A 23,529-nucleotide genomic window follows, 5' to 3' on the forward strand; every position below is an offset into this window, starting at 1 on the left:
TTTACAAATTATATTAGTTTGGACTAACATCAGAACTGTAGGAAGTTTGTTGTTTCTAGCAACATTGCAAAGAATAACTCCAAGAAATATGTTTCCTTAAAAGAATTATAAATCACTCAAGAATGGAACATAAATTTGCTTGAGAGCCGACCTTGAGAACTGCAAAAAGCTAACTAATTTATTATCAGTGTCGGTTAAAGTTTCTTTCATGTAAAGAAACAAAAAAATTGTCTACAGCTCACTTCTAGATTAAGATGATTGATAAAGGACATTATGAGCCCAACAACATAAATGACTGAATGATCAACTTTATGATAGACATAAATTCTGGCTATTGCATATGTGATAGATTACAATGTTGATTGAGGTTTTTGAGAGTGGCGTATGTAAAAATCTTTATTGTGGAGGAGAGATTGTGTTGCTCTCTGTTAGGGAGTTGCTTCAGCCTGCTGCCTCTTTCTCGTGTCAATTTAGTGTCACACTGCATTAATTACAGGAATCCCTTGGTTTATAAAGGCCTCGGCCGACCTTAGTCCAGCAGCTGCTGCTGGTGTTGAAACTTTGGCAGTAAATGTCCTAGGAAATTTGTTCCCAAGGTCTTTCACCAGGCACATCTTCTGGTACTCCTCTTGTTGTCTTACAAGTGCAAGTTTTTATAGTACATCTCAGTGACTAGAGCAGTTTATTTTTAGAGGATATTTTGTGGGGGAGGGTTTCACCTGAAAGAATGTACCATATAGCTTGAACAATAGACCTCTAACATGCTTAGAAACCTTACCCAACTAAACATCTATTACAAAAGAATTCAGATAAAGAAATCGGCATTAAAAATAATCACAGAGTTGAACCGTGATGGTCTTTGTTATCTTGAAAAATCACCAGGTTAACAAGCAAATGTATTCTGAAACAATACAATGTGTATCCTTGTATGCCTCAATTCTTGTGTATCTTACGTCTTGACATATTTTCATTTGCTGCATGGCATAGCTTTTTCTGCATTTGAATAGCATCTTTCTGTTTAGGGGGTGTAAAAAATAGGTGGCCTGCAAAAAGGAAACTGCCATCACACTTTTTTTTAAAACCCAAATGATGCAAAAACAAAAGCAAGAATAATCACTCATTTTTTAATTACAACTCATTATTACCAGAATGTTCATCTCTTTGAGACGATGCATCAAGAATAGCTATAATACCCCCATCCTGCAAAAATGTAGATATGGAATTAAATATCATTTCAGCAAAAATTATTCTTTAAAAAGTAGAGTCTTCATGATAATCATTTCAACAAAAGTGGAACATAAACAAGAAGATGCAAAAACTAAAAGTGGATGAAGTGAAGTGATAAAGTTTCAAGAAATCCAATCACATTTTGTTTGAAAACAAAGAAAAAATAAATCTCCCAATTACAAATGGAATTTTTGTCATATCATCAGATTTTTAGATTTAATTAAATGAATTTCCATAAATATTGAAAATAATGCCACTGAAAATGCAACCAGAAAACATGAATCAATTTCATCACTAAATAAAATTCTCAGACCTGGATCTATTTTAAATTTTAATAAATTGAGATAGCAAACTACTTTTAGACATAGTTTAAACAACTCCCTTCTAATATGGTATTATTATCATCCCTAATATACCTACCACCAATTGAATGAAAATTGCTCCATGTGAAAAAGGTGACCACACAATGCTTTATGGAAATAAATATGTGAAATGTAAGAAGTTAACTAGCAGAACAACTTCGTACACTAACCCTGAGGAGAGAGTAATGTAAAAGCTTTCTTAAATCTTTATCTGTATCCAGAAACTTACTGAATTCACAGAAAACGATATGCATACCACAAAACAGTGATTTACCTAAAGAAACCCCTTTCAAGAGAAAAATCCACTCCAAAAGCAGCAAAATATATTATTCAGCATTCAATAACAAATTACAATATCCTTGCAGAGAAAGCTAAACTCAGAACTATCACCAACCAAAGATTCAGACACAACTAAAAAGATATATGACTCTCGCACATACCTTCCATCTCACGCACCTCATATATAGGAGATATAATATAAGAAACCAACGTTATTACAAAACCATGGGCTAGAAACCACTTAAAAAGCATTGCCTACCTTATCTCCAATCAAAGATGCCCTATGTGTGTCAATACACACAACACGTTTAACTCCCTTTTACAACTTATTTACATGTTCCACACATTTTTACATTTCCTATTTTGGAAGACCCAACTTCAACAGGCCATGACTTTCCAAACAGATGTGTGACTCACATACCATTTGAAACATTGGAAAGCTTGCAATGCACTCTATAACATCCTAAATTGTGATGCCATTTAGCCACATTTTCAGTCCATTTCAATGCCTCCAAAGCCTTAGAAAATGTAATTGCAACATGTTTTTGGCAATTTCCCAAAACGGAAACCTTTAGTATCTTCCAAACTAAACGTTATCTTGCAACAAAAATTCACCGGTATGCTTTTCTAAGCAAATTGAACCTTTGCACAAAGAATAAGGAAAATTTGTGCTCATATAAAGATTTATTAATAATAGCAAAGACATGTAAATGCAAGGTTGAGGTATTTTTCCCAACACGAAGAACTCAAAACAAAATTAAACTTGCATTAATTGTAATAACAGATATTTTATTATCTGCAACTTCTTTTACCATGCTTTGCACTCATTTTAACAGTTCTCATTTGCAAGTGTTTTAACCAGTGTAACCTGGAGACTCACACCCCCTTTCTAAACCTTGAAGTACCCATCCCCAAGACGTCCCTGCACCAGGTACTTGAGTACCCAAGCACCCCCACCTCCACCATTCTGCAACCATGCTGCTGCTGGGATGTGTACTTGAATTTCTATTTGCATTTTGATTTTTGAATGTTACTATTGCGTATGTAATACATTACTATGTTGAATGTCAATGGTTCTAATTGCTATGTTCAAGTATTTTAATTTGGGATGTTCTAGTGAACTACTGAAACATCATTTCATAACTAGCATTTCAAGTTCTATATGTATACTATACAACACCCCTCTCTCCCCTTGCTGTCATCCCGAAAATGAGGCCCCTTGCGTCCTGGAATCTCGCCCAATACCCCCGTACTGGTGTAACACTGCTTTTAACCCCTTGTTCACACTTAAAGTGAGCACTATTGAATTTCATTTATTGCTATGTCTTGTGTTTCCCCTTCCCATATGATTTCAACACTTGTGTAAGCCTCATTTATGTTTCACATTTGATGCTTATCCCACCCACCTAGTATTTAATTTTGTCTTCTCTCATGTGTATTTGACCCTTTCATTCACCCTGTTTTTCCTATTTCTCATATTACATGTCCATTTCTACACACCCACTTGCCATCATCATCCCTTGGAATCCTTTTGTTCACAAGCCCTTATATTTATGCCTTTGTGCATCTCATTTTTGGTTGGAATAACCCACAAGGTTTTCTCATTTTGCAAGTGTTGTAGAACAAATACATGCTACGTGCACATATTGAAATAAAGTTTGCAAACTGACACAAAGTTTTCCTTTTCCGAGCAATCAAAGATGATTGTCATGCATGTCCCCATTAGGATATCCTCCACTATTTGACTGAGGCAAACTCTTCGGTTTATCAAACTTCTGCTAAAATTCCACTTCTCTTTTTATTCATCTCATCATTCACTATTAGATTTTGTTGTGTTTTGCTATGTTTTCACTCTATTATTAGCTTACTTTTCCAATGTACTTATCATCTTTTAACCAATTTGTGAAATGATAAATGATTGATATTCAATAATTACAAAGGCTCCTTAAATAGAAATTACATGCAAAGTTTCTAAAATAGAAACTAATACTAGAAAAGAAACATTTAAAGTAAGAACTAACAAAAAAGCATTACATAATTGCTTTAACACTCTCCTTTGATAGTCAATCTACTAAATTCCCTTCCTACAGAAGACTTGACATAAGTTGCAGGTCATTTGGCCACAAATGCATAGAAGGCAGACTCCTCTTCGGAATGCTCAACAGCATGAGCCTGCAGTTGAAACCATCCCCGGTTAGACTTATGATCAGCCAACCACTCTCTACATAAGTTGTGGACATGATGTTAGGTAACCAAGCCACCCCTCCTATTATCCATAAACCGAGATCAGATTCTAAAAAAACTTCGACTTATGTTGATAAAGAATCGGCCAAAAAGTTTGAAACCGTAATTTTGCCAAAAATAATCAAAAGAAGCTATTACAATACATCAGCACAGTTTTGTGGAGTAATCATCACACTCTTGATGCAATGCTGAGATCACACTATTTACTGAAAGTTTTGTCAAAATTGAAAAACTCCAGTAGATTTGCAAGAACATCATTTGCCCTAGAAATTTTAGGTGTGGTCTAAAACACTCTGCAAGAACAATTTTATAAGTAAAATCGTCAAAAAAATTTGTCGAAGAGAAAAAAGGCACAATTTTGTGAAAAAAATCGACAACCTTTGTTTTGAGAAAAAGACAATAAAAACACAGGAATTGGTCCAAAAAAAGGTTTTAAAAACAACAAACCCACGATAAAGAAAACCAAGATGTTTGGAAAACAATCAAGCAAAATCCTTTTACATTAAAAAAAACTATATTTTTGGGACAAAACTATTAGAAAACACTCTACTGGTCACATAAACCATGGCTGTGCAGTACTACAGCAGTACAACAATGTAAGTTACCGAATCCTAATATTGAAGCTTGAATATTGATCTTGATGCAATCACAGTTCAGACTCTGTTTGGATTCGAGCAGGATTATAGACGAGAATTTGGATTCATTGTAAATTCTGCAATCTAAAATCCACAGACAATCCAGATTCACTTCAAGAATCCTGCTCAAATCTGGGCAGAATTTGCAACAATTCATGGATGTTGGTGCTCAAAAGCAACTCCAACATGCAATTTTTCTATGTTTTATATCTAAAAGTTAAATAAACGCTATTTTGAGAAATAAAGCATGCATTTGGTGATTTGATGATCATTCATTAATCTCTCAAGCATTCTTCACCATTTTTTCTTTCTTCTACACTTGCACCATTTTTCTTCAAAGGTGAGCACTAGAGGGGACTAAACCCCACATCGAAGACTTAGGAGTCATTAAGGAAGGCACATTTAGTGGTCAAAGGTAAGTGATTCTTCATTTTGTTCAAGTTTTTAATGAATTTTTGTAATGCCCTGCCCAGAGATGCTTGGAAACAAGGATAAACATACACTAAAATATTTTTTTAAAGATAAAGCATAGATACATACAACAACAACATAAAAGAGATTGCAATAGGAGACTTAACTAACCAGCAAACCAACGATCCCCAAGCATTCATCACTTACAATGCATTCATTTTAAAACCCAAAGCACTATTCCTGAATGATTAAATCATACAAGTTCATTCCAATCAACAAAATGGAAAACCAAAGACCAAGTTCCCGAAAACACTCGAAATAAGATCTGTCATGATATAGGAATATGTAACACTAAGAAGGGTATCTAAAACATTGAATTCCACCTTCAAGAAGTACAGGGAAATGCCCATTGTTTCTCATATAAGACTTTACATCAAAGGCGTCTCGTACGAGGATTCCCATAGTCCCATACAAGTAAAGACAAACTCTTGTACAAGTAAACACATAAGAGTGTTTTCTCGTAAGAGTTTTCACAAGGAGCCAAAATAGCCTTCACTCTAAAGGCCATAACTTTGAGTCCAGACTCTAATGGACTCCATTCAAAATGCGTTGGAAAGATCTCAATGAGCTCTACGACATGAAGGAGATAAAACAACCCTAGGATTTGCACACTATTAATGCCATGCAAAGGAGCACAACCTAGGCAAATCGAGTGATCCTAGTTACTAAGATATGTGATAGGAAGGTGGCCAGAACAATAAATGAAAGGAGCATGTTGACACCAATGTACAACATGAAAAAAAAGCTAACTCCACACTAGGGAGTACCAAATCCACACATAAAGAGATCAACAAGAAACCATAACTCTAATCATGCTAACATGCAAATCACAATAACATCTATCCATCGATATCATAACATCATAAACAAACATGGACATAAGCAACAGTACAGTGAAAATGAATCTATCAACAAGAGATACAACCGAATTGAAACAACCATACTCGTTTCCTCCCCACCATAATGGCATCATGAGACGTCAAGGGCCTTAACCATACCCTCGAGCATGAATCTCAAATTGCCAACAAGGTAGTTGGAGTTGTCTCATGAGATCGTTCTTACCAATAAACCATCCATTAAAAATGCATGAACTAAGAAACATCTAGCATGTTAAACTACCAATAGCATCACTAATCCAAAGTAGTGGTAAGAAGTCTCAACTAAGCAATATGATACAACATCATGATAAAGGACTGCCTCAAGTAACATACTAAACATTATCTAAACATGATATCAAATGCATCCAAAGTAAAGCATAATCACAAGAGAACATACTCCAAATACACCGAAGTACCAAGTGAACATCTAGCACCAACCTCAAACTAGAAGTAAACCATCTTTGTACACCAGTCCCTAGCAGTGGTATAGGTACCTATGCCTCCCAACCATGTGGTACCCGTAGACCCACACAAGTAGTTCTCATGGAGATAATGACCCAACCACAATCACATAAGACAATCACCCAAGGCTAACACACACGCCAAGAAGAACATGATACCAACATTTGTACGATGATGAAGAAAATGCAGTACATCAAGTTCCTAATCACCCCCACTAAGGATAACTGTGTAAGGACTCTAGTGGAGTGACATTACTTTTCATCGAGTAGAGCAAGTACTTGAGCCTTCAATCAACTCCCTCGAGAGGCCAAACTCGAAATGTATCTTTGATCAACTCGTGCAAGAGGCCAAATACTATGCCTTCGATCAACTCCCTCAAGAAGCCAGACACACACCTTCAATAAACTCCCTCGGGAGGCCATTTTATCTTTCATTAAGTTTATTTACCCATTAATTAAATTGGTTTTCACTTATTAGAACCTATTCAAGTTACCTTGTCGGCCACTTCCTGGTCGAGCCACACGAGAGAAGCCACTTCACACGTCTACCCTACATACCCATGCTCATCACATGATGAGTGCCCAAAGACAATGCAAGTTCCTAACCCAACCCCCAAATGAACAATCCCTCAACCGGCCTATATCCGAGAGTTTGGGTCTCGCAAGACCCCATCATACGCACACGCACGTGCTCGTGTGTGGGCACAACCATCTTCATGAATGAAATCACATAATAGCAAAGCAAGGGTTCAATATGAGAAATGCAACAAATAAAACTAGTACAATAATCCCACTCTACTGACCCATATCCAGGATCACGAATTCTACGAAAATCCAAATGAGACAAGAAAACACAAAACATCATGAACTCACTCAACCGGCCTAAATCTAGTAGTATGGATTCTACATGAATCCCAATGATGCAAAGTAAAACTATGGTTAGATTCAAAACCGAACATACATTCCAGGTCCACGATCAAAACAAATGCAAAAAAACACCCAAGAAAACTGAGCGGCATGCACAACGAGGCAATGTGAATACTGCTAAAAAATCAACATTGTCAAAAATTGACAAAATTAAAACCCATTATCCAAATGGTTGCAAAACTCCCAAAAATCAAATAAAAATCGAGTTCCAAACTTGTATGCAAAAATGCTCATCATAACGACACGAAACTTCAAATTAAAACCCTTGAAAAACACTAAAATGTTTGTACCCACCCAACCGAGTAGAACTAGCATACCAAAATGGAGAACACTAGTTCTCAACCTCCAATCAATTTACTATAAAAAACAAGAGAAATAAAACAAAGCAAAAACAACTAAATGAGAAAGCCCTACCTCGTAGCCAAGTGGGCAAAATGGGAAAAGGTACAGTATAATAAATGGGCCGCCGGATCCGACGAAACGTTCAGCAAATGAAGATATTCCCACTATGGATCCAAAGAGACCACTCTCACGTCAATTATCGAGCCAATCTTCCAGAACGAGCAAAACAAGAAAAGCTCACGAGGGGGTTTTGGAGGATTTGCTCCAAAATCCTGATTTTCTAAAGTGAGAAGTGAGAATAAACTCTCTTTTAGCCAATATATGCACCTTTACAAAGTGACATATAAATTAGATTATTTGAATTAAATAATCTAATTAGCTCCTTTAACCCAAACAAATTTGGCAATTCCAATTGAATTGGAATTCAACTATGACAAATTAGCTAGTAAATTAAAATAAATTAAATCAATATAAAATTCTCATTAAACTATTAAATCACAATATTACAATAACTTTCGCGACCACTACAGACTTTTAAATGCATAGACACTTCACTAATCTAGTCACAAATGCATAATGAATCAAAATTTACCAATTAACAAGAGGGTGTATTTATTTAAATAAATAGGACACGTTGCCCATACAAGGACGACATGGTTGAATTTGAACAATTGAATCACTAACTCCATGTGCCATTGCCGAGGATATAAAACCTGCACAATAAACACTAAATCAAGCATAGATGCACGATAATAATATAGCTGAAACAACAGTGCATGAAATTGTGTAAATTATCATTTAATTAATTCCATTAAAATAATCTATTTAAATCATTCCTTTGCACCATAATAAAATCTTACTACAAGAACGATGTAAATATTTGTAGCATAAGCACATCATAATAGATCTAACAATATCCATCGATAATTCTCAACCATAATCTCATCAATTACGCAAAAGCATAAACAACCAGCTAAAGCAACAATATAATCAAATCACCCCAAGGGCATAGACCACTCACGCGTCCCCACCATGATCACTTATGAAGCAAGATCATCAAGTCTGCATCCATTAGGGTGACTTGCAAAAATCAAATGGGAGAGGCACTACAATTTCTCAAGATTTAGAAAAGAGATTTTTTTTTTTAAGTTTTTTAGTAAGTTTTAAAATTATTTTGTACTACGTATGCATATTAAGGGGTTATGATGCCAATTCTTTTCAATTAGTTTTCTGGCAATAATGTGTCGAGTTTTCTTTCCATTTTAGGTTCATTATTCATAGTCAAACAGAATGGATGAAAGTTCAAGTGGAAGTTTCAGTCCAGTAGTTAGGGCAAACCCCTCTAAAATTGATGTAGGTTCACCATTTTAGCATTACACAACAATTATTAAGGCAGTGCTTAGTGCTGTAACCATTGCAATTTAGAGCATTTGTGCTCATACTATCAAGTGAAACCTCATTTCACTCCTAGCACTCAAAAAGGAATGAAACATTGTAAGGGGAAAGGTGGGAACGATTTCTCAATTCATTTAATCCTGCGATATGCTAGAGAACAAGACGAAATTGATAGGAGAACCAACAGAAGAAAGACTGACTACTCAATCCCTTGCCCAAACAAGTTCAAGACTTCCTAGTTGTATGGCCAAATCTGTTTGTCCACATCCATTCTTCTCAACACCACTACCATCTAAACCACAAAGTGCTCCATGGAAAAGGTACCCATTGGATATGGCCCTAAAAAATGAAATGAGAGATGTTACTAATGAAATTATTGCTAGTTGCTTATATGCAATATGGGCTTCCATTCAAACTTTTTAGATTATCTTATTGGTAGGAAATGGTGATTACCCTTTGTATGGCACCTATTGATTATGTTAGTCGTAGGTATGAAAAGGTACGAACTACCTTACCGTCAAAGGGGGAAGCCTTGTTAGAGACACAAGTGGGAGTATCAAGAGACATGGGTGAAAGTAAGTGTGTCCAATTCTATTGAATGGAAAGATTGCAAGAATAGGCCTTTGATCAATGCTATAGCAATGTCACCAAAAGAGGCAATGTTCTTGAAAGCAAGTGGATTGGCTGCAAATTTTGTCCAAGTCATAATAAACAATACCTCCAAATTGTGAAGGCCCTAAATAATAACATTTTGTGGACATCGTATATAGTCCACTCACTCAATTTAATCAAGCAAAAGATCAGCACTTTGGTTGAATGGGTCGATATAATTTACACAAGTTGAGGAAATACAAACGTTTGTGAAATCGTCACATGACACAAGCCATATTCAGGACCTTCTCTACTTTGGAGTTGTTGAAGGTAATTTAAGCTTGCTTTTATATTTTGTTTTGTTTTGTTTAAAACTCTTTAATTTACAAAAAAAAATTAGATGAACTTGATATAGGACATGTATGTTTTATGCCATCATAGGCTGTTGAAATGTGATTTATATCTCGCACAATCATCTTATGACAACTCGTGAAGGTGTGAGAGGCCTTGAGTACTATGGTTATCAACACTTTGTGAAGTGTATAAAGGGAATCAAACATAGAAAAAGCACAAAACTAAAGCATTAATCTTTGATGATGAATTGTGAAATCGCGTGGAATATGTTTTGGAATTGACCGAGACCATTGTGAGCATGATTAGGTTTGTTGATATTGATCATCCATGTTTGGGGTGAAATTTACGATGGCACGGACACCATGGTGGACCACATAAAAACTATAATAGTGGACAAAGAACACATAAGTACAATGTTCAAAGATGTGGAACAAATTATTGTTGATCGTTGAAACAACATGATGATCCCCTTACATTATTTACCCTCCTGGGTAATAGGGACTAATGCATAAATACAAAACAAGGTATCAATACAAGAAATTTGGAGAACTCAGAAGCAACTCATATATCCATTACTCATTGAACACAAGGTTACATTCACAATACACATGCCTTCACTTATGAAGGTACATAAATATAGTGTTCGAGGGGGTGCAAGACGAACCGTCGCACCCATCTAACTGCCTCAGTTATGCGAAACTGCCTAACTACCAAGTTTCCCAACAACATCATCACCTTAAAAATAAAATCGTCTTCGAACGACAACATCCAAAATGTCCAGGACGGAAACACAAAATGGGAATGACACAACTATAGGACATGAACTAAGAAGGTATAGGAAGAATCCCTGGAGTTGATTAGGATGCGGAAGATGGCAACAGCTTCCAAAGCTTGTACACCTATTCAGTCTGGACATCCAAGTTGGCCTAGATCTTAGACTTTGCCTTGACTACCTCCTTTAACAGGGCAAAGTCTTGCAATTCAGCCTCCTTTTTGTTGCATGCTTACTTGGTTTCAGCTAACAGGGTCCCTAATACAACCTTCTCCTATGTAATGGCAGTCAATTGTGTCTCTGCCAAACACTTCTCCTGTGTAACTACTGCCAATTGGGCCTCTACTAGACACTTATCCTGTGTCATAGCTGTCAGCTGCATCTCCACCAAACTCTTACCCTAGGTGGCTACCTCTAATTGTGACATGAGTGTTGCACACTCCTGAGCCCAAGCTGCCTCCTAAGTGGCTAGTTGGGTAGTCATCTCCATCTGAGATCTCTCTGCATCTACCCTAGCTCTCTCCCTAGCCTCCTCCTCAAGTCGTGCCGCAAACACACCCTATGCAATGCACCTGCCTCTATCCATCATAGCTATAAGAGTGTCAATATATGTCTAAAGATTGTCAGCAAATGTATCATCTGGCTCTTCCTCTATCGGTTGTACCCCAACCTAAACAACTGCAATACCTGGAAGGCATCCTTCCATAGTGACATCAACTACCACCACAGGAGTCATCTATTCACCACCTTTAATGCCCTCTAACTCAAGGATCAAGACACCCGATGTTGCACTATCCAACAACATCTTAACGAAAAGGTCTTCGCGCATCAAATTTTGGATGGTAGCGCCTCAAGTCAGTGGCACAATCCGAAACCGTCGCAGTATGTAATCACTGGCACACCCCACCACAGGGAGAGTGTGTTCCTTTCTCAATGCGAAAGGCTCTCTAACCTACTCATCCATACTCACTGGGCCAACCAATAATGTTGCATCAACTATTACCACAACATCTGACCCCACTACATTAAATCAAACCTAAGGCTTTTGCAACATGCTATCACCTATCTCCTCAGTCTCCATCACCTCCACTACTTCAATCACCGCTCTGGATAAGAACTGGTGTGACTCTCTTGAAACAATCTTAGGCACTACTACTGGGGCTTCCTCCATTGCAGGTAATACCTCCTGTGATCTCCCCGTGGTAACTTTAGATGGAGTCACTACCGGTCGAGTCATAACCACGGGAGCCCTAACTAAGTTGAAAGTTGGAACAAGGATAGTGTTGGCAACAGGTGTCAAGTGTGTCATGGAAGACAATATCGATCGTGCAAATAATGACTGGGGTTCAGACACTTCCTCCACCTTGTCCTCCTCATTATTCCGACTGCTGGTTGTAACACTCTCATTGTCAAAAGTATCCCAGCGGCCGCTATTAGTGTCCCCATGTTCCAAGCTCTTGTCTAGCTCATTTTTGTCCTGCTCCTACCTTCTGGCGGTCAAGCGTGTCAAAGTGCCTCCATCTCATAATAGGAGGCTCATCGGGTGCCAATTGCATTACCCAAATCTCCTTCAACAGATGGTCATGTGGTATCTGTTCCACCATGGCATCCAACAGTAATCCTATGGCATAATGCGGCATGTCGAAAGTCATGTGTCAGATAGTCATAAACTCATACATCTGCTTCACCAATACAATAGCCCAATCATAATCCTTCCACCTAGCAAATTATTAATCAACGATACCTGCAAGAAGCAAATGTCGAATGCACGGTTGGACCCTATCAATCTTCTCTTCATGACATCCATAAGGCATCTCCAGTGTCCCTCACGGATGAATGTCTTCTTAATACCTCAATTGTTTGACGAATTTCGAAAAGTCTCCTTTGCAATAATAAGGCCATCTCTACAAACCAACGAAATATAAGTTTCTTTAGAGATGGGGACACAACCGAAGACAAAAATGAACGCAACAAGAAAAGGGAAATATTATTATCAGAAGTGATATGCTATTACATCCAATACAACAAAAATAGACTCCACGACATGCCCTATGGGCTTACAATGTTATTAGATTCTAAAGAAACCCTTCTCACTGTACCTTCTCCCCAAATTCCGCCAAAATTGCCTTTACAATGGCAGAAATGTCCTTAAGTAAACCAAATTAGGTTTAGAGTTAGGAATACATTTTAGAATATGTCATTTGGCGTCCACCGCCAAAATAGAAGGTTCTAAAAAACACGTTAGAAGTTGGTGTAAAATTAGAAGAGTCCAGAAATGGTAGTCCAACTTCCAGGAGGCATAACTTTTGATCCGAGACTCCGATTGACGAACCGTTTACATTTTCGAAAAGCTATCCAAGCGCTCTATAGCCCTATGGACCAACTTTGCTCGTCCTCCATTTTTTGGGCCCATACGAAGCAGTTTAGTGCCTCAAATCTGACTTCTCTTAGGAGGTCTCCAGGTGTGCAATAACTTCCAAATCATAAAGCCTTTTGGCCTAATTCTTTTTCTGGAGTGCTTTAAATTACAAGTATAATCATCCCTCCAACTTACACCCTCTAACTCATTATAATTATGGCTCAATTAAAAAAAAACCTATTTTCTACATTGGCACGTATCCCAAGGTGCTCAAAAACTCTAACCCAAAAAACCAATAGTGGAACTATAGTTGTTGGAATCTTTATTTGACCCAAAAGGGTATCCAGAAATGAAAACACTTTAAACAAAAACTAACACTAAGCATATTTTTGGGTGATACATGATTGCCCTTACACCACTGGATGCTCCTGCATTAGACACCCGAGGTAGATTAAAAAGTGACCCTATCACTTTATAGCTGGTAGAGGAAAACCCAAATGGGCAACCTCTGTTACGGATATCCAAGTTGAGTCTTCTATTGGTCGTCCTTTCCACTTCACCAAGTATTCTTCATACTGCCTATTTCTGGTACTCTGCCCCACACGACTATCCAAAATTTCTTAATCTCTTCCTTCGCAGAAGTAGGAATTGGACATGGCTCTAGCATCAACTCCTCATCTGCACCATCATCATGATATTTTGTTAAGTCTGCAGTATTGAAAATAGGAGAAATGTGAATCCCATTTGGCAACTCCACCTCATATGCATTCCCTGAATCATGTTTCTTCAAAATTTTGCAGGGGCCAAATTTCTTCATCTTCAACTTGTTATAGGTACCCACTGGAAATCATTCCTTTCTCAAATATACCATAACCTGATCTCCAGTTTAGAACTCCTTATGTCTCCTCTTTTGATCTGCCCTAGCCTTATACTGTAGGTTCATCTTGGTAATATGTGCTCGCACCTCCTCATGTAGGTTCTTGACATGTTCAGCAAAGTCTTCTGCCTCAGCACTTGTCCTCTCCCCTTGCTCCATCTTCCTTAGCTCTGGTGCAGTCCTTGGACTATTCTCACACAATTTGGAATGGTGATCTACCAGTACTCCTATTTACAAAATTATTGTAAGCAAATTCTACTTGTGGTAGAATCAAATCCCATCCCTTGGGTCTATCTCCTACTAAACACCTCAGCAAATTGCCCAGACTTCTATTCACTACTTCTGTTTGTCCATCAGTCTGCAGATGATGTGTAGAACTGAACTTCAATTCTATATTCAACTTCTTCCACAAAGTCCTCCAAAAATACCCAACAAATTTAGTATCTCTGTCAGAAACAATACTTTTTGGGAAACCATGTAGCCTTACCACCTCTCTGGAAAACAAGTCTGCAATATGCACTACATCATGAGTCTTGTGGCATGGAATGAAAATGTGCCATCTTGGAGAACCTATCAACCACCACAAATACTAAGTCATTACCTGTTTGTGTCCTTGGCAATCCAAGAACAAAATCCATACTTATGTCCTCCCAAGGCTTCGATGGAACAGGCAATGGTTGATAGAGTCTAGTATTTTGACTAAATCCTTTGGTTGTTTGACATACTTGACAACTTTGCACAAACTTCTTCACATCCTGTGACAATTAAGGCCAAAAATAATGTTCTCTAATAATAGCAATGGTCTTATCTTGACCAAAGTGTCCTGCCATCCCTCCACTGTGCTTCTCCTTGATCAAGTTCTCCCTCATGGAACTCCTTGGAATACACAATTGACTTCCCTTGAACAACATACCATCCTGAATCATGTAATCTAGCCACCTGGTCCTATCTAGAGTAACAGGTTCTTTACAAGCCTTCCAAGCCTCTGCAAAGTCAGGATCCTCAAGGTACAAATTCTTGAGTTCATCAAACCTAACCACTTCAACCTACATTATTGTCAGCAACAACTGTCTCCAACTTAATGCATCTGCAACCCTATTAGACCTTTCGCTTCTATGTTTCAATACAAATGTATAGCTTTGCATGAACTCTACCCATTTCAAATGTCTCTGATTCAATTTACCTTGGCTATTTAGGTACTACAATGCCTAGTGATTACTATACAAAACAAATTCTTTTGGCAAAAAATAATGCCTCCATTTCTTTAAGGCCTGAACTATTGCATAGAACTCCTGATAATAAACAGAATACTTCTTCTTTGCATCATTCAATTTTTCACTAAAATAGGCAATAAGTTTACCTTTTCGGCTCAATACAGCCCCAATTAATAGCACTGCCACCAGCATCACAATCCACCTGGAACACTTTGTTAAAATCAAGAAATGCCAACACAAGTTGCTCTGTCACCTTCATCAATTCAAAACTCTTGGCAGCTCCTGTAGTCCACTTGAACTCTTTTCCATCTCCCCTCATTGTTTCAGTTAGGGGTGCACATATACTACTAAAATTCCTAATAAATTTCCTATAAAAACTAGCCAAACCATGGAATGACCTCACCTCAGTGGCAGACCTTGGAGTAGGCCATTCCAAGATGACCTTCATCTACTCTGGGTCCATTTTGAGACCCTCAGCTGATACAAAAAAACCCAAATAGACTATCTCTTTTGACAAAGCTACACTTCTTCAAATTAACCAACAATTTCTCTTCCCTCGACCTTTCAAGGACACTACGAATGTACAATAAATGTTCATCCAAAGACTTACTGAAAATCAAAATATCATCCAGATAGACAATAAAAAAATTTCCCAAAAATTTTTTTAGTACCTTATTCATAACTCGCATGGAGGTGCTTGGAGCATTGGTCAGTCCAAAGGGCATGACTAACCACTCATATAGACCCTCCTTGGTCTTGAATGCAGTCTTCCACTCATCTTCCTCTCGTATCTATATCTGGTGATAACCACTCTTGAGATCTATCTTTGTGAAGTACTGAGCTCCACTCAAACAACCCATAAGATCATCCATTCTTGGCAAAGGAAACCGATACTTAATGGTTATTCTATTTATAGCCCGAGAGTCTGTACACATTCTCCAGTCTCCATCCTTCTTTGATGCTAGCACTGCAGGTACTACACATGGACTCTGGCTCTCTCAAATCAAACCTTTCCTCAACAGCTCCTGAACTTGTTTGTTTAGCTCCTCAGTCTTATTAAGAGTCATCCTATGAGCAGCCTTGTTAGGCAAATTAGCTCCAAGGACTAAATCTATTTGATGATTGATTTACATTACTAGCGGCAACCCTTCTGGAACATTATCAGAGATGACATCTCCATACTCACTTAATAGACTTGAAACTTCAAGTGGAATTTCACTACTACCTTCCTTATCTTTCCTAGGAATCAAAGCATAACACATATGCTAATGTTTCATGGCATCCAGAAATTTTTTTCCATCAACAAAACATACCCTAGCGCTACTACATACCTTTTCACCCTCCTTTATCAAGGGCTTCAATTTGTGGTGAACTCCATCCTTTGTCAGAGAGTATGTATTTGCATGACCATCATGTACTCACTTAATAGACCTGAAACTTCAAGTGGAATTTCACTACTACCTTCCTTATCTTTCCTAAGAATCAAAGCATAACACATATGCTGATGTTTCATGCCATCCAGAAATTTTCTTCCATCAACAAGACATACCCTCGCACTAATGCATACCTTTTCACCCTACTTTATCAAGGGCTTCAATTTGTGGTGAACTCCATCCTTTGTCAAAGAGTATGTATTTGCATAACCATCATGTATAGCATACCTATCAAATTGCCACGGCCTTCCCAACAATAAATGGCAGACATCCATTGGAATGATGTCACAAAGAGCCTCATCATGGTAACTCCCAATCTTGAACTTTACCAAACATTGCTCACTAACCAGGACCTTATGATCATCTACACCCAAGCAATCCGATAGGGTTGGGGGTGTTTCTCCCTCTTGAGCTTTAGCTTTGAGACTATCTCCTCTTAAACCAAGTTGTCAATGCTTCCACCATCAACAATCACATCACAACATTTACCCTCGCACTTGCACCTGGTACGAAACAAACTCCTCCTTTGTCCAAGTTCAATCTCACCGCTCAGTAAAACCCTTTCATTAACTAGAACCTCTCCTCTTTTTGCATCCTCTGAATGTGATGACTATGCATCATCATCCACATGAGCAACCCTTGCTTGACCATTAATTCTCCTATCTGTCCTTCCTTGACGTTGAGGGCATTTGAAGGCCCGACGACCTTCTTCATTACAATGAAAACAGGTACCACGGAAGCCTCCTCTTCCTGAACCTTGTCCACGTACTCTACCTCTTCCTCTCTGATCTCCAAAGTTTTGATCACGAGAGCAGTAGAAACCCTCGTTCCTCTGATTCCGGCTAGTAACCACATCTTCATTTTTCTTCTGGTTGTCATTTCGGCCTCCAAATGACCTGTCACCACCCCTTCCTCCTTGACTGCGCCCTCTTTGCCTTCCATCGAACTTTTTGTTTGGCTTCTCCTCAACTCGCAAGGGAAACCGGTATGCCTCTTCAATGCTAGTCATTCTAACCAGACTTAATTCCTTCTGAATGCTAGGTCTTAACCCACTAAGGTAACGAGCAAACTTCTTATTTGCTTCTGCATGCCCCGCCCTAATAAAGGACTCTATAAAATTCCCCTGTGTATTCCTAGACAGATTTACCTGCTTGCTTTAACCCTTACATCTTCTTGAATAAATCAAGCTCATAATCAATAGGAATGAACTGCTTCTTTAGTTTGTCCACCATGCGATCTCATCTTGTGATTTTCTCCTTTCCTCTTCTATCTGTTTCCAACTGAATCTCTTGCCACCAAATTTTGGCATGGCCTTTCATTTTGGCCTTCGCAAACTCAACCCTATCAGGGTCCCCAATATCCTCATACTCAAAATATTCCTCCAGCTCATTGATCCAGTCAATCAACTCATCTAGGTGTAGATTTCCTGAAAACATGCTGACATCAATTTTAGGTCTTTTTCCAAGCTTAGCAATGGCCCTAAAAAGCCTCTCCTCCACCTACTTTAGGACTTCTTTGTCTCCTTCCCCTTCCTCCCCAATATTTCCTTCTTCATTTTCTTCCTCACTTTCGTCACCTACGGCAACATTTATCCCTCTACAAATCTCCTCCTATAATACCTGAACTTGTCTCTAGAGGGCTCTAACCTCAGGAGTAACAACTCTGGCCCTTCCACCACGCACCTTTTGTGGAGGCATCTTCTTGTATCAAAACCCACAACCACACAGTCCTGGTGCAAACTGTCTCACAGTTGACGCTCTGTCTACACACTCAGGAAAACCAGCTCTGATACCACTTGATGGGGACACAACCCAAGACAACAATGAACGCAACAAGAAAAAAGAAATATTATTATCAGAAGTGATATGCTATTACATCCAGTACAACAAAAATAGACTCCACGACATGCCCTATAGACTTACAATGTTATCAGATTCTAGAGAAACCCTTCTCATAGTACCTTCTCCCAAAACTCCGCCAAAACTGCCTTTACAATGTGAAATGTCCGTAAGTAAACCAAATTAGGTTTAGGGTTAGGAATAAATTTTAGAATATGTCATTTGGCGTCCACCGCCAAAACAGAAGGTTCTAGAAAACATGTCAAAAGTCAGTGTAAAATTAGAAGAATCCAAAAATGGTAGTCCAACTTCCGGGAGGCATAACTTTTGATCCAGGACTCCAATTGACGAACCGTTTACATTTCCGGAAAGCTCTCCAAGCACTCTATAGCCCTATGGACCAGCCTCGCTTGTCCCCCAGTGTTCGGCCCTGTACGAGGCTGTTTAGTGCCTCAAATCTGACTTTGAAGTGCTCTTAGGAGGTCTCCAGGTAACTTAAAACTGCAATAACTTTCAAACCGTAAAGCTTTTTGACCTGATTCTTTTTCTAGAGTGCTTTAAATTACAAGTATAATCATCCCTCCAACTTATACCCTCTAACCCATTATAATTATGGCTCAATTACAAAATAACCTATTTTCTGCATTGGCACATATCCCAAGGTGCTCAATAACTCTAACCTAGAAAACCAATAGTGGAACTATGAGAGTTGGAATCTTTATTTGACCCAAATGGGTATCCAGAAATGAAAACAATTTAAACAAAATTAACACTAAGCATATTTTTGGGTGATACAGGATTGCCCTTACACCACTGGATGCTCCTACATCATTTAGTCTCCTTAGGCATTTTTTGTAGCTTCAAATCAACCTTGACCCCCCTTTCCTAGCAACCCGAACACTCTACAGAATTCTGATGCTGTGAAGGAAACCGTTACCACTTGGTTCATTTATAGTGCTCTGCTTTGAAAATCTGTCAAAGGACGAACCTTGATTCCTACAAAGATGATGAAGATGAACTTGCATATTAATTTTTAATTATGAAATAAGGCTTTTAATTTAAATCTTCATCAGGTACCGAAATTTTGAGACTTTTGCAAAGTATGAATATGATCTAAACATATATGAGCTATTTTATTTATAACCTTATTGCCAATTATGAATTTATCATTTTGTGAGAACCATGTTTCTAACTTATCATTATAATATGTTTGAAGTTTTGAACTAATGATGAATGAACATTAACATGTTACATGCATGAATCTAAGAATATACATACATACAAACATTATTTACCCACAGTAATGGAACTTGCCAAAACAAAAAAATGGTGGATCCAAGAATCAAACTAGAAATCAAAATCTGAACTAGAACCAAGATCAGCTACTTCGTCAAAAATCCATTGCATGAACAAAAGAATCCTTCCTTCGCATTAGAATGAAGTGTTGATGTTTGATAGATTCTGTCGGATAAACATATATATAATTATATGAGATATAACTGAGATATAAATATATGAGAGAAATTAATATAATAATATATATATATATAATATTTTATTAATTATCTGATTAACAAATAGACATGTCCCATGAAGGGAAATATCTATTCATTGCCTATTCTCAATATAAATCTAAGAGGATGTTGCATTTAGAACACACGTACCACACAAAAAAGGCAGTGCTTAGTACATTTGCAGCAATCCGAGAAAACCAACATGGTATCAGAGCCACACTACAAATGTACCAAACACAATGAAGACAAATAATTTTGCAAAGGAGAAGGATCTATATGAAGACAGAGAGCTCTCTTTGGTGCAAGGGTGGCTTGCTAAACATTTTGCTAAGCAATACCCAAGGGTAGAATGGGTTTTATTTTCGTGAATTTTCGTCAACGTTGGTTTTTTGATATTTTTGCCTCAATTTGTGTCGCCCAATTTTCTCGGGTTTTCTTGGCATGGTGTTGGTCGTGGATTTAGAATATCCATAGGATCTAAATCCGACCACAATTGCATCTTTTTGTTTGCATTGGGATGCGTGCAAAATCCATACTCACAGATTGAGGCTGGTAGAGTGTGTGTTCTTGTTACATGGCATTTTTGTGATTTGGATTCGCGTAGAATCTATGCTCTCAGATATAGGCTGGTTGAGTGAGTTATTATTTTGATTTTCTTTTGTTGCTTTGGGATTCGTGTTGAATTTGTACTCTCGAATATAGGTCGATTGAGTGATTTGTTTACTTGTGTCTTTTGTTTCTCATCCAACCCTTGTTAGTCTTGATTATGTAATGAAGTTGGTTGTGCCCACACACGAGCACGTGCATTTGACAGAATCTTGCAAGACCTGAACTCCCGGATATAAGCTAGTTGAGGGATTGTTCATTAGTGTTGGGTTGGGAACTTGCATTGCCTCTAGGCACTCATTGTGATATGAGCATGGGTATGTAGGGTAGGCATGTGGAGTGGCTTCTCTCGTTACCCCAGTTGTATGCTAACAAGTGATTACTAAATTAATAAATAGGTCATAAAACTTAATTCGGATAGGTGAATGCCTATATGTTGTCTCCGAAGGCATGGCATGATGAATTCCTGAAGGATTCGTTCTACGTCGATTTTAGCTTGGGCTTTTCGATGCCAAGCAACTTAGACTCCACTTGAGTCCCTACATAGTTGACCCATAGAGTGTCTGACCAAGACCTGTTGTATTTGCATTGTCTCAAGATCTTGGTTTCAGTTCTCTTTACTGTCTGACGTGAGTGTTAGCAATGGACGTTTGTTTTATGTGTGTTTGTGGTTGGATCATTATCTCCATCAGCATGGCGGGAGTGGGCCTACGGGTTCCACATGGTTGGGAGGCATAGCTACCTATACCATTGCTAGGGACTGATGTATAGAGACGGTCTATTTCCAGTTGAGACTGATGCTTGATGTTCACTTGGTATTTTGGGTTTCCGGAGTATGTTTCCTTATGATTTATGCTTTAATTGGAATTATGGATATCATGTTTAGATGATGTTAGTTTCATTGATGCATTCCTTTATTATGATGTTTTAGCATATGGTTAGATGATGTGATTCATTACTAGTTGGAGTATCTATGCTTTGTTGGATTAGCATGTTAGTTCTTGTTCTTATGATGTCAGTTACGTTTGTAGTAGTAACTCCCTCATAAGACAACTCCAACCATCTAGTTGGCAGTTTGGGATATTACACTCGAGGGATGGTTAGGGCCCCTTGAGGTCTTATGATGCTATTACAATTGGCAGGAATCGAGCACGAGTTTAGTTGTGTTGGTGCTTAGATGTTTATGCTTTCCTTCATTTAATGTTTGGTTTATGCCCATGTATGTGCATTGTGATGTTGCTTCCGCATTATTACATTAGATGTTGTGTATTAGATGTTCGATGTATTTAATCTCTTCTATGCTCTTGAGTGATCATTCCTTGATGTACGTGGATGCGGTACTCCCCGGTGTGGAGGTTTCTTGTTTTTACACTTCTTCCTTTATTTTTTGGTCATATTGTCAAGTGCTTTCTCACATGGGAAGGACAGTTTCTTGCGTAAGAATGTACTTCCTCACGCAAGCATGTACTTCCTTGAGCAGAGAAGCGAAGTCTCGCGCAACATGTGTAGTTCCTCATGCACTCCTATGTAGATCCTCATACGAACTAATGCACTCTCTCGCGCCTGGTAATGCATTATCTCACACATAGCAATGTAAATTCTCGCACAAGACTGGAGACCAGTGTTTCCTCGCGCAACAAACAATGGCCATTTAGGCTTGGCGAAGGAAAGTTTGGAAGTTGGTTTTGGACACCCTGTTCGGTTTCACACCTTCCTCGTTCAAAATAGATTTTCTATGGGGTTTAAAATATATCGTTTAAGTATAAGTATACTTAAGATATATTTTAATATGATGAAGGGCCACACCACGATGCCAACTCATAACCAAAAATGCAACAATGTGGAGACAAAGAGATGACAAAATGCTTCCCAAGCAATTTTATAATACTCGAAAATCCTTACAATATACTCCAAATAAGAGAACTCCAAATTCTTACAAAATGAGAGAGCTTCCTCACTAAGGGCTTCCAACTAACTTGCACACCAAGAGCTTCTACAAGAAGAGCTTATAGTTCCCGAACTTCCACCCAAGAACTTCTACTTTAAGAGCTACACCTTGAGAGCTTGCTTACCAATGTTCATATGGCTTGCTTAAATAGGCACTTCCAACACAAGACATTACAAACACAACCAATGTGGGATAAAAGGTAAATGCAACTACCTTACAACAAATATTAAATTCCCACCCAAATACAACTAAGCACCACCATGTGGCCCAATCAAAAAATTACATTTCCTTTATGGATCACAAAAAATATTATATGCATGATTTAAGAAACTTTCCACAAGCTTCTAAGATGCCACCTACACACTTCGATAAATGGAATGACAACCATTTTCTTACTAAGATGCCACCTACACACTTCGATAAATGGAATGACAACCATTTTCTTATTTTTTCTATTTACGCCACCTATGAACCTTGAAAATAAAAATTCCTTTTCTCTCCTCTTTTCCTCTTTTTATTATTATTTTTTTTTAATTATTTGTCTTCTTATTTTCGTCACTTTCTCTCTCCTTCACAAATTTTTTTTATTATTATTATTATTTTTTATTTTTTTTATTTTCACATGCAAGATGCTCCTGCATCAGACTCCCCCGGTAGATAGAAAAGTGTATCCCACACTTTGATGCCAAAGGAAAGACCTACAACCATCTTCATCTTCACCAAAGGTTTCCACCTCAACGGGGACAAGAAAACCAACATGCAAATCTTCCACATCTACATCCACATGTCAAACACCAAAATC

The 23,529-nt window shown here is 38.0% G+C and overlaps 1 protein-coding gene across 12 annotated transcripts in view; it reads right to left on the reverse strand.

Annotated features, from left to right (window-relative positions):
• Nucleotides 1–292: 292 nt before the first annotated feature.
• LOC149528511 (uncharacterized) overlaps nucleotides 293–23,529 on the reverse strand; it is a 101,652-nt gene continuing 78,415 nt past the window's right edge. For 8 of the 12 annotated variants that reach the window (XR_016358422.1, XM_089808488.1, XM_089808487.1 and 5 more), the window contains 2 exons: nucleotides 1,146–1,200; nucleotides 293–1,057 (listed from right to left, as the gene is read on the reverse strand). Coding sequence is in view for 10 of the 12 variants with exons in the window: in XM_089808488.1 (XP_089664614.1) it covers nucleotides 876–1,057; nucleotides 1,146–1,200 (237 nt within the window). In the remaining 2 variants the exon portion in view is untranslated. The remainder of the gene's footprint in view (nucleotides 1,058–1,145; nucleotides 1,201–23,529) is intronic. The other 4 variants (XR_016358421.1, XM_089808490.1, XM_089808489.1 and 1 more) reach the window with 2 other exon arrangements.

Source organism: Cupressus sempervirens, chromosome 11 (assembly GCF_028749045.1).
Source record: "Cupressus sempervirens isolate cs-2001-9-10 chromosome 11, ASM2874904v1, whole genome shotgun sequence".
In the NCBI taxonomy this organism is placed as follows: domain Eukaryota; kingdom Viridiplantae; phylum Streptophyta; class Pinopsida; order Cupressales; family Cupressaceae; genus Cupressus; species Cupressus sempervirens.